The sequence below is a fragment of the Terrapene carolina genome, unplaced genomic scaffold (genome assembly GCF_002925995.2).
Source record: "Terrapene carolina triunguis isolate 2854851 unplaced genomic scaffold, T_m_triunguis-2.0 Scaffold211, whole genome shotgun sequence".
Lineage (NCBI taxonomy): Eukaryota > Metazoa > Chordata > Testudines > Emydidae > Terrapene > Terrapene triunguis.
The window spans coordinates 38,585,528-38,597,582 of record NW_020664562.1 but is presented as its reverse complement, the minus strand read 5'-3'; the positions used below and the strand labels follow the sequence as shown (position 1 = coordinate 38,597,582).

Below are 12,055 nucleotides of genomic sequence, written 5' to 3'. Positions count from 1 at the left end.
CCCCCCCCCAATCCCTCGCCTCTGGTAGTGGTAGAAGCTGGTAGTGGGCAACAGGGTAACTTGATGATTACCTGTTCTGTCCATTCCCCCTGGGGCACCTGGCTTTGGCCACTGTTGGAAGACAGGATACTGGGCTAGATGGACTATTGATCTTGCCCAGTATGGCCATTCTGATGTTCTTATATAGAACCCAGATGTATCTGCTCCCCGCTGCTTCCCACTAGACCTCACTCTCCTCCCAGAGCTGGGATAGAACCCAGGAGTCCTGACAGGGTCTCTCTCTCCACGGAGTTAGTAATAAAGTAAGAATATACATTAACATTTTAAACCTAACCAGTGTCCCTTAAATGATTTGCCACAAGATGTCAGAACATGATCTTATTAAAGCTGAGTGGGTCTAATATTTATTTAAATTTCTTTCCTTTATAAAGGAATTCGATACCGGGCTCCTGTCAGCTAATTGCTAAGTTATCTGTCAAAAAAATAGAGTTTAAGTGCCTAAGTAGCCCAAGGATTCACTGTTAAAGTTGCCCCCACCTACCAAAATCTGAAATGGTGCTCCTGGCAAAAAGCTGTTTGACCATTTCAAAGGTCTCACTTCTTTTCTTACCCTTGGTGATTTATCAGCTGCTTCTGGTGCTGGTGATCTGTCCCTTCTCCTTTGTTGCCACAGCACCTGTGGTTTCATTGACTCAGTACTTTGGACATTCTCGTCCTCCTGATCTGGCTGATGTTTCAAGGTGTCCTGTCATAATGGCCCTGCTCTCGCTCAGCCTCCTTTGGTAGAGTTTGAATTGGACTGGGCTCCAGCAACATCGTGGCATAGCCCTTTTGGCAGCAGGCCCTTACAGGCACTTACATTCTAGCCTGCTCTTGCTGAGGCAGCTCTTCCAAATGGCAAACTCCTCCACTACCCCCAAATGGAACTGATGTTTGCACCTGCCCAGAGTTTTTTTTTTTAATGGGAGGGCAACTCATGCACGAGTGTGCACACAAAAACATTACCTATAGAAAGCACCCCCTTCCCATCCATTCTGCAAAAAGCCAGATCAGAGGGACTAGTAATGACTCTTCAACCAACCGCTGCTGGAGGGGAATAGGTAGCAGCTAGCAACAGGGCAGAACAGCTAGCAATCCAAAAGTGAAGTGTGGGCAGCAGAAGCACAATTTTCTGTGAGCAGGGAAACTTTGGAGAGTCAAATGAGTGGAGGTGTAAGTGCTGGGAGGGAGGGAAACAGTGACTTGCATGAAGGAAAGAAGAGGGAGACTAATTGCAGAAGTGGGTGGCATAGAATGATTTTAGAGAAAGCAGAGCAGGGCAGAGCCAGCAACTTGGAAAGCAGTGCAGAGCCAGCACTCTCAAAGGCATAGCTAGACTAATATCCAGAAACATTTGGAGTAGGGGAGAGCAGGTCCATAGCTAAAAGACATGCATGGAGAGTCTGTAGCATGCTGCTGGTGGGGAGGTAATGTAAATTTAAAGTCAGGATCCTCCAGAGGGAACTAGAAAGAGAGATGAAAGACATCTAACGAATAGCTGTCTGCAAATTATTTGTCCACCTCGGTATATGAGCCAGCCAATGTCCATTTAGTTCTCTACAGCATTATAACTGTTCACTGCAGGTTTTCTTTAAAAACTGTGGGAATTTTTCCCATTGACTTGGTTTGGCTTAAACATTAACATAGTGTTGGGCTTGTCTGAATTTATTTACATTTCCCCAGTGGAATCAAAATGTCTCAGCCAAATTTGACTTGTGTGTAAGGGATATGGATTCCTAGGCCCTTGGCCATCCTGTGTGATGCATACAGGATTTATACGTGTAGCTTATGTTAGCATTGAAAAGGAGTTGCTTGCATAAGTTCCTTGTGCACTGAGAGGAGAAGAGACTCCTTTGTTAGTAAGTCAGTTATAAGCTGCAACTTTCTTTGCCAAAACATGCATTAGAAAAATAATTAGCTTTGCATTTAGCACTAAATGAGCCTTGTTAATGACTACTGTCACAGGGCAACCACATCCTGCTTGGAAGGAAGAAGGGCTTTCTTGGCCTACCTCATCTCATTTTAACTCAACAACTGTCAAGTCTTCACTAGAGAAACACACTCGATGGCCTCCAGCAAGTGTCATGCCCTATTGGAGATACATGAAATCTGACACTAATAATGTGAATAATTATTTGCTGGGGATTTAAAAGGTATTCTCCGAAGTTCACTTTGTACCCTGTAGCTACTGTATTAATTTGTTATATATGCCGTATATACTCGATCATAAGCCGGTTCATTTATAAGCCAACCCCCTCAAGATGGATAAGTAAAAATGGCAAATTTTTATGACCCATTCATAAGCCGACCTTATAATTCAGGGGTCAGCAAACTTTGGCTCCCGGACCATCAGGCTAAGCCGCTGCTGGGCCGAAACAGTTTGTTTACCTCAAGCGTCCGCAGGCACGGGGGTAAACCTAAGTAAACAAAATGTCCCGGTGCACCAGCTGCTTACCCTGATGGGCCAGGACAGTAACTGGTGGGGAAATTTTTTTTGGGGGGGAAGCTGGGGGTCAGGGGAGTAACCCCTGTGACCACCCCCCACATGACTCCACCCCTAACCCGGGACCTCCCCACATGACCCCTCCCAGTGTAACCCCTCCCCACCCCGCCCCTAGCCCAGGATCCCCACACTCTCCCCATCCCATCCCTTCCCACCTTACCTGGAGTGGGCCGGGAGGATGTCTCTGGCCCGGCTGGAGCTGCTCCAGCAGGCCGGGCAGCGTGGCTGCAGCCTGCCAGCCCCGGAACTGCAGCTGCTTCGGAGGCTGGGGGGAGAGCAGCGTGGCCAGAAGCAGAGAGACTCTGGCCCCGCCTCTTCCCTTCTGGCTCGGCTGCCTCTCCTTGCCCCCTCAGTTGGGGGAGGGAGCTGTGTCCTACCTCTCCCCCTCACTATACCCATTCATAAGCCGACCCCCTTCTCTGATGCTCCCCCTTTTTACTAAAAAAATGCGGCTTATGAACGAGTATATACAGTAATCCCACTCTGAGCTCTTTTTGGCATGCTCTTGCAAAGTGTCAGATTGACTACTTGGAGACCACTGCGTGTCTCCATGGTAGTTGTCTCCATGCTGGGACCATGAAAGGCAGCATAGCCCACTGGAAAGGGCACTTCACTGGGACTCAGGAGATGTAGGGGTCTGTTCCCAGCCCTCCACTGACTCGTCAGAGGTGATGTGTGGGAGAGGCATGGTCACGTACCCCCCCACCCCCAATTTGCTGCTTGGCTCTTACTGAGCATGCTCACATGGGCTGAGCATGCTCAGTAATACTACTGAAACCAGCTGCTCTCACTCTTCCTCTCCCCTCTCCCCCCCCCCCCCTGTATTGGCAGGCATGGGTCATTATGATCTTGGGCAAGTGCTCTCCCTATGCTTCTATTTACTACTATTTACTACCCACTTCCTACCCCTTCTGAAAACAGCCAGAGAAGAGGGCCTAGTGACCCTGACAACAAAACTCTGCTGGGAGAGTGGCAATCCAGCTTTCAGTCCAGAAGTGTTTGCCTTGTCGGTTTAGGTTATAAGCTTTTCAGGGCAGGGACTGTCTCTTACGTGTTGGTGCAGTGCCTAGCACAACGGGGCCCTGATCTCAGCTGGGGCCTCTAGGCAGTACTGTGATACACATAATAAATAAAATCTGGACCTGATACTCTGTTCTCTACTGAGGCTGCCAATTAATGTGTTAATTCTGAAGTTACTTTTGCCATAGGCTTTGGTCCACTAGGAACTAAAGCCATACTATCAACACATTTCACACCAAGTGGTTAAGATGATAATGACTTGCAGCCATTTTATGACCAGGACCAGATTTGAAGTGATACCCAGAGAAGAATGTCTCCTTGGCCTTAGAACTAAGTCATCCACTCCCCTGTTGATATATAATTGTTGAGTAACAAATAAAGTAGTTATGTTAATTTTATAGCAATACAACACCAGCAGTAAGTGTTCCTCCCATTAAAATGTTTTTGGTGTAAAAGTCACTATGTATCATAATAATACTATCCACCATTTGTTTTATCATTCTCAAGCATTTCCAGCACATACAGGAGTTTACTATTTTGCATGAGATATTTTATGCCTCATGTGTTTTCATTATTTTCACCTTCTTTTTCTTTTCTGATCCAGATTCCAAAGATTCCAAGGAGAAGAATAAAATGGAAATCCTATATATATTGGTGCCAAGTGTTACTATTCCCCTGGCCATAGCCTTGTTGTTCTTCTTCATCTGCGTCTGCCGCAACAACCAGAAGTCTTCCTCCCCTCCAGTACAAAGACAGCCCAAACACGTCAGAGGGCAAAATGTAGAGATGTCCATGCTAAATGCATACAAACCAAAGGTAATCGGGCACCTGATTTCTGCCTTGTAAATTGCTGTTTCGAAGAGCATGGAATTAGCATGGTTTGCTCAATCCAGAATTGAAACATTACCCAATTGATTTCTATCACACTGTCTCTGTCAGTGTCGTTGGCTGCACTTTTTGAACGCCTTCTGTTGTCATCAGCATACTATACGTTGTACTGTGCAGCATAAAGCTAATGGTCTATATATCTTTGGATGAAAAGAAACTCAAGCTTGCTTTAACGAAGTAAGCAACTGCTTGTGGAGTGGCATGGAGGCCTTGTTCTAGTTAGTAAGTAAGGGGGGAGGAAGATGCATTCTTTCATTTTATTGGCTGTTTCAGAAAACACTTTTTAATGGATCATTTGTATCCTTGCCTCACCCGTTATTAGCTGAAATCACTTTAAAACGATCTCCTCCTTGTATGTTCAAGTTTACACATTCTTTAGAGAGATTTGCAAACTGAAGCACCAAAACCTATTCATATTTACAGCCCGCCTTATTGAAACATAGGGCCCCTCTTCCCTAACTCCTAATATTGTTCCTCTTTACTGAAACTCCAAATTCATGAAGCACTTTTTTTCCAATTAAAAAAAAAAAAAAAAAAGCCTCACCGAGCAGGTAAGACACTGAAAAAATGATTAGCAATGACCTCATTGTTTATTAGCAGGGCAGGTGCTGGAAATGTCCAGAGCAGCCACCTGCATGGCTGGACATGGGGCTCTGCCACTTCCAAGCAGGAGAATATCCTGAGTATCTAAAACATAATGCATTAGAAAACTGTGTAGAATAATTTACATCCAATTGTCTAGACGTACCTGTTGGCAAGTTGTTATTTTAGTTAGAAAACGATATAGCAAAATGAATCCAAATTCAGGCATTAGGAGCAATGCAAACTGTGCATAACCTTCCTTCTATAAATATTGCTGTACACGCCAAAGATACTCTTTCAGAATGATGGCAGTTTTAGTCGCTCAGCCTAAGAAAAGGAGGCTTACGTTTCAGGATCTGTGCTCTCCATATGTGAATATGTTTGTAAGTAGAGATCTGTTTTAGGTTTGATATAGCAATCATGAGATGTGCCTACTGCTTGCTCTTCAGTGTCAGCTTCATAGTCTTAGGTTATGAAGAATTAGTCAGCAGAGGGTCCAGGCAAAATTGTTTAAATAATCCATTGTGCTTTGAATTTGCAGTATGCCCATGTGACTGGGAGTCAGGCTTTAGGACCCCTCAGGGGGAGAGAGGTAGAGCTATTCTGCTGACTCATGCTGGAAATCTGACCGGGGTAGTTTTTCTCTCTCTCATGGGCAGAAGCAACTGGGGAAAGAGACGGATATAAAAGGACCTTGCAGGGACAAATCCTAGGAGTAAGCCAACTCTGCAGAAAGTTTAGATTGAAGTTTATATTTCATCATTAAGTTAACAATAAAGGTAATCCCACAGCATCTACTGTGTGGAGAGAACAGAGTGCTGACTTTGCCAGTTCAAGTCATTCATTTTGTATTGTGAAGTCTTGTTATAATTTCATTATGTGAACCTTACTTAGAAAAATTTAACTCTAGAACCTTATTTAGAAAAATAAGTTTGTGGATTCAAGAAGAAAGATGGGTTATAAGAAGACAAAAGGATACTGAAAAAAACAGAGCTGGGGCCCAAACCAGTAAGCATCTGGTTCTGAACTTCCTCAAGTTTCAGAAGTGTTTGAATCCAGGATTTTCATTTGGGTCACTCGTTAGTGAAAATACATAACTGAAGAAGGCTGAGAAGACGGCATGCCATGGCTGCCCTGCATGGTTACACATGTAATGCAAACAACTGTTTTTAGTTCATATTTTATTTAATCTTCCTTACCTGAGATCATGCCTTTGACTCCATGTGAATCTTTATACCATCATTTTATCATTCATGGGTCAAAAAACTATGCCAGCTCCTCCTCTTCAAGATTTGTACCAGGGACAGGGAACAGTAAAAGGTTCAGAGGTTTCATACAGCAAAGCATTCAAACATTCTAATATTAACCAACCCTTAGTCTCTAATCGCTAGAGTCTGCAAACATTAGCTGGAAATTCTAGAGGAAACCTTCTTCGTGAGATTTCTGTTTGTTTTTAACTGGTTATTATCGCTGCTGGAAAGCAGTTAGTTCTAACCAGGTATTAGACCATTTGGGGAATGTTTGTGTTCGGGATGCACTATTCTACACAATTTATAAAGCATACATGCAGTCTCTTGCTGCTGTGTTATATAGCTGCTAAATCATCCAAAATTTGATCTATGGTACTTTACATTACAAATTAACTGAGTCCAATAAACACACAGAACATAGTCCCTCATTTTCATCATTCTGCCCCTTAAAGTAGAAGTCAGTACGTTGAAAAACAAAAACTAACCTAACCCTAACCGTAACTTCTACTTTAAGGGGCAGAATGATGAAAATGAGGGACTATCTGTTAATACCCATAGAAAATCACAATATAAATCTCGTGTGCAATACAGTACACATTAGATTAAAGATGTGCCTAAACCAAACCCCATGTCCAAACCTCCCCTTCACTGGATCCAAATTTTGAAACTTAGTCCTTTCTTTGTATTAGATACTTGGGAGGAAATCCTGGCCGCACTGAAGTCAGTGGGAGTTTTGCCATCGACTTAGTGGGGTTCAGGTTTTACTCTTGACCACCAACATATTAATGCTTTACGTACACAACGTGGGCAAAGTGTCTTGCCCGTAAATGTCTGGAAATATAGACCACAGTGTTTTCTTTTCATGTTTAAAATGATATGCTGCAAAAACCACCTGATTTCATTTATGACAATTGTATATTTTCCTGTTGGGAGAGTGGCTGGCTGTCCCACTGACACAACTGTTTTGGCTGCCTTTCAAACAAATTTTTAAAAAAGAAAGGAAGTAGAATTCTATTTTAAAATATTGTATCCAATACCAATGTCAACATTGGTTAAAAACGTTCTAGCTCATACTGAGGTGGATGTGTGTTTACTCTTCCAAATAAAAATGTTAACATTTAAACCAAAAGCCTGTTTCAGTTTTAAGGTACTTAATTGCCTTACAGAATATAATAAACTGAGTCCATCTTGTCATTCAACTAATGGAAGCAACTGATAAAGAGATAGAAGCAGTGGGCTTCATTCTTTGTATTTTCCCTTTGTACTTGGTTTACTTTGGCGTGATGCCTCGTATGTATTTTACACTTCTTTACATTTTGTACACCACTGTATGACAAATACTTGTCAAACAAAAACGAAGCAGATTTATAACCGCTTAACTTGAAATGAGCCTTCCTGCCAAAACTTTATGACTTCATTTTCTTTCATAGTTTTCCACTATGTTGGTTCAAACAGACAAACCCTGCCTGAGGTCAGACAGAGGTCATTTCACTTTCATTACTAAAATATAATTTACAATATGCCAGACCTAAACAAGTTTTAGCCTAAAGGATTTATATAATATAAACCATCTGTTCTTCAACAATACAGCTAATTTCCTGCCATCACCATACAGTCTACTGGCTGCTTGTTTAAATGTCTTTATGATTTTATTTTTTTACTTATGAAATATTTATCTAAAATTTGTAAGTGGTCAGTACAACTAGAATTCATTTACTCTGAGTGCGCAACTTTAAAATTATTTTTTTAATGTCAATTTTTCCATATTACTCATGCAAAAAACTGCATTGACAATATTCCAGGAAAGCAAATGCTAATGTTTCTGACTACACTGTTTTACTGAATGTGGATTCCAAACTCAGGTGCCTACCTTTAGGCTACCAAGTCCATAATTTAGGCATCTCAGTAAGTGACCTGATTTTCAGAGGTGCTGAGGTGCCCACTGACGTTAACTTCTAAAAATAAAGTCGCTTATTTAAGTGTCTAAATATGGATGTACCTGCCTAAGTTAGGCAACCAAGTTTGAAAAAGATTTGGCCCTCGTTTCTATTCTCCTTTGACCAAAGTCTGATGTTTTCCCAGCTGATTCTACTTTCTTGATTTTGGGGGGTTGGGGGGGGGGAGCTTGTATACTCACTCAAGTATACAGAGAACTAATCTCTTTTGTACCCCAAGGGGTTAATAACTAACTCTAGGATGAAACTTAACTGAGTCCTAAGTCAGAGTTAAAACATAAATTTGCACCTAACATTATATGCCCTGGTCTCTCAAAGCTGGACTTAAGCATGTGTGTAGCCCAGCTGCAATCAATGGGACTAGTCGTGTGATTAAAATTAAGTCCATGTTGAAGTTCTTTGCCGCACTGTGACCATAACCGATCCTATATTCAGTCTTTGTTCACCTGCATCTAGTCTTGTGTAAAGGATGGAAAGTTATTTTTAATTTTGATATGGGGAAATCCTCCTCCCTCATACACAGCAGGAGTAAAGAAGCATTCAGTGAGGAACTGCATGGGTACTAGAGTATTAGAATCCCCAGCCTCAACCAGGCTCCCAATACTTCTGCAATGTGGTCACAACAATATCTCTGCTAGTGGTGGCAGCCCACACTTCTGTGGACGGAGCCACTACAGAGCTTGGATCAACAATACAGAGTGTCCCTAAATGGCTTCTTCACTGTTTGGTCTCCCTACACAGCAGAAGCACAATATTTCTACTGCCATTTGCGTTATAGATACTATTGCAGGGAGCTGCAGGTTTGTGGCCTTGCTGAGAGAATAAGTCTCTAATTTAGGTACCTTTTTGACGCTATTATTATAACCTATTCTTTGATTTGCTGTTTTAACAGAGCAAAGCTAAGGAGTTACCTCTTTCTGCTGTTCGTTTCATGGAAGAACTGGGTGAATGTGCTCTTGGAAAAATCTACAAGGGGCATCTCTATCTTCCAGGCATGGATCATGCTCAGCTTGTTGCTATCAAGACATTAAAAGACTTTAACAATCCCCAGCAGTGGACAGAATTCCAGCAAGAAGCATCTCTTATGGCAGAACTTCATCACCCTAACATTGTCTGTCTCCTAGGTGTTGTGACTCAGGAACAACCCATCTGCATGCTTTTTGAGTATATGAATCAGGGAGACCTCCATGAATTCCTTATCATGCGATCGCCACATTCAGATGTTGGGTGTAGCAGTGATGAGGACGGTACTGTCAAATCCAGTCTGGACCATGGGGATTTCCTGCATATTGCAGTTCAAATTGCGGCAGGAATGGAATACTTATCCAGTCATTTTTTTGTCCATAAAGACCTTGCTGCTCGCAACATTTTAATTGGAGAACAACTTCATGTGAAAATTTCAGACCTTGGACTATCAAGAGAAATATACTCAGCAGATTATTACAGAGTTCAAAGTAAGTCCCTACTGCCGATTCGCTGGATGCCACCAGAAGCAATTATGTATGGCAAGTTCTCTTCTGATTCAGATATTTGGTCCTTTGGTGTGGTCTTATGGGAGATTTTCAGCTTTGGACTCCAACCATATTATGGATTTAGTAATCAAGAAGTCATAGAGATGGTCAGGAAACGACAATTATTACCATGCTCTGAAGACTGTCCTCCCAGAATGTATAGCTTGATGACAGAGTGCTGGCATGATCTTCCATCTCGGAGGCCAAGATTTAAAGATATCCATGCCAGGCTGCGTTCTTGGGAGGGACTTTCAAGTCACACTAGCTCTACTACTCCCTCTGGTGGAAATGCCACCACTCAAACAACTTCACTCAGTGCAAGCCCAGTTAGTAACCTAAGTAATCCTAGATACCCTAATTACATGTTTCCAGCACAGGGTATACCACAAGGCCAAATTGCTGGGTTCATTGGACCACCAATACCTCAAAACCAGCGATTTATTCCAATCAATGGATACCCGATTCCTCCAGGATATGCTGCTTTCCCAGCTGCCCACTACCAACCACCGGGCCCACCCAGGGTAATTCAGCACTGTCCACCTCCAAAGAGCCGTTCGCCAAGCAGTGCAAGTGGATCAACTAGCACAGGTCATGTGACTAGCTTGCCTTCTTCAGGATCCAATCAGGATGCAAATATACCTTTGCTATCTCATATGTCAATTCCAAGTCATCCAAGTGGAATTGGTATAACAGTTTTTGGAAACAAAACTCAAAAACCATACAAAATTGACTCTAAACAGTCATCCTTATTAGGAGACTCCAATATTCATGGACCTAACGAATCTATGATTTCTGCAGAGTTGTAAATAAGTCAGGCCTTTGTACATATAACTATTTACAGTACAAATTAGAAAAACGTAGAAAAGATTTATATTCAAATATTTTATTAAAGATTTTTCTGGTTGTTTAACAGACTTTTGCAACAAGTATCTTCTGTGAAGTTTAACTGTGTTTAACAGGATAGGCAGACACCAACCAGATAAAAATCATTGTGGTATTAACACGCAACAATGTGAACAGACATTTTTTTTACGTACCAAACTAATGTTTATTTTAATAAGGGACAAAAACAAAAAAAATCTTTGTGATGACCATCATTCACTTTGTCACAGCTATTTAAAGCTCTGATATGGTTTATATCACAGAAACTTTATTATTCTGAAAACATTTTAATATTTGTCAATCACTTTTTTTTAAGAGATGCAAATGTTCAGAGATTTATTGGGTATGCAATTCACTTCCAATATCTAGTTTAAACATTTGTAAGTTTTTTTCAGTCAAGAATGGCGTTTCAAATATGTGACTCAATGTTGACATCTGATGGCTGGATTAGTTATTTCAGGTAGGTTTTTGTTTTTCACCTGAGGTGAGAGTCTGAGTTCATATTTAAACCAAAAAACTGCATAAAATGTCCTGACATTCAGTAGAATGAGTTATCAACTCACAGGCTACTAAAATAATCTGGTAATGTCTGCTAAAAATAGATGGAGTTATAAGAAATTGCCTTTAAAGGAAATTAAATTAAGAATTTTAATTTCAGAGCATGAATCAACTGGTTCAACGTTAACATTTCATAATTTTATATGTGTAGTTATAACAGAAATTTTGTATCCTTTTGTTGCTATGCAACTGTTTAATGAAAAAGCTCCAAACCACAATTTTATATAAGACAATCAGTTTTCCCAAGAAGTATTTATTGTTTCAGAGCAGTACATAATTTCAGTGACTATGACTCCAGAAACCCCTAAAAATGGGAAATCCACATTCCATCAAGGGTTGAAAACATTTATGGCAACTTTGTCTATCAGTTAAAATAATGTGAATTAAAGTTAACTTTTTACTTAGAAAAATGACATTTGTATTACTGAAATTAATTCAGGTATAATCAATCTAGATTATTCATTTTGAAACCACTTTAGTGATTTACAAAAGTACTATGTACATTACATCTTTTCACAATGTTATTTGTATTAAAATATCTTTTGTGTCCACACAATGAAAACAACCCTTTGCTCAGTTGACAATGTTGTATAATATGACTTTATTTTTCACATCTTTTTGCACAAAAGTGTTTTGTATAGCAGAAGTGAAATACATCTCTGCATTTTATATATTGGTCTGTTTCTTTTTTGTTTTTAACCTGCTGTAGATGTTCTTGAAATATATTATGGTGATATTCAGCCACTACCTTATACATATATTTTGTTTTTGTTTGTTTTCACTGCATGCATTTAATCACTGTATTGATAATTGATTTATTAATTATGGGCATTTCAATTAGGCAAGCATGAAAATGTAATACCAAAG

At 40.8% G+C, this 12,055-nt stretch overlaps 1 protein-coding gene across 1 annotated transcript in view; it reads left to right on the top strand.

Annotated features, from left to right (window-relative positions):
- Positions 1-11,031, top strand: part of LOC113407454 (inactive tyrosine-protein kinase transmembrane receptor ROR1) — a 241,766-nt gene extending 230,735 nt beyond the window's left edge. The window contains exons 8-9 of the mRNA XM_026656003.2: positions 4,167-4,378; positions 9,130-11,031. Coding sequence (XP_026511788.1) covers positions 4,167-4,378; positions 9,130-10,554 — 1,637 coding nt within the window. The 3' untranslated portion in view covers positions 10,555-11,031. The remainder of the gene's footprint in view (positions 1-4,166; positions 4,379-9,129) is intronic.
- The last annotated feature ends 1,024 nt before the right edge of the window (positions 11,032-12,055 follow it).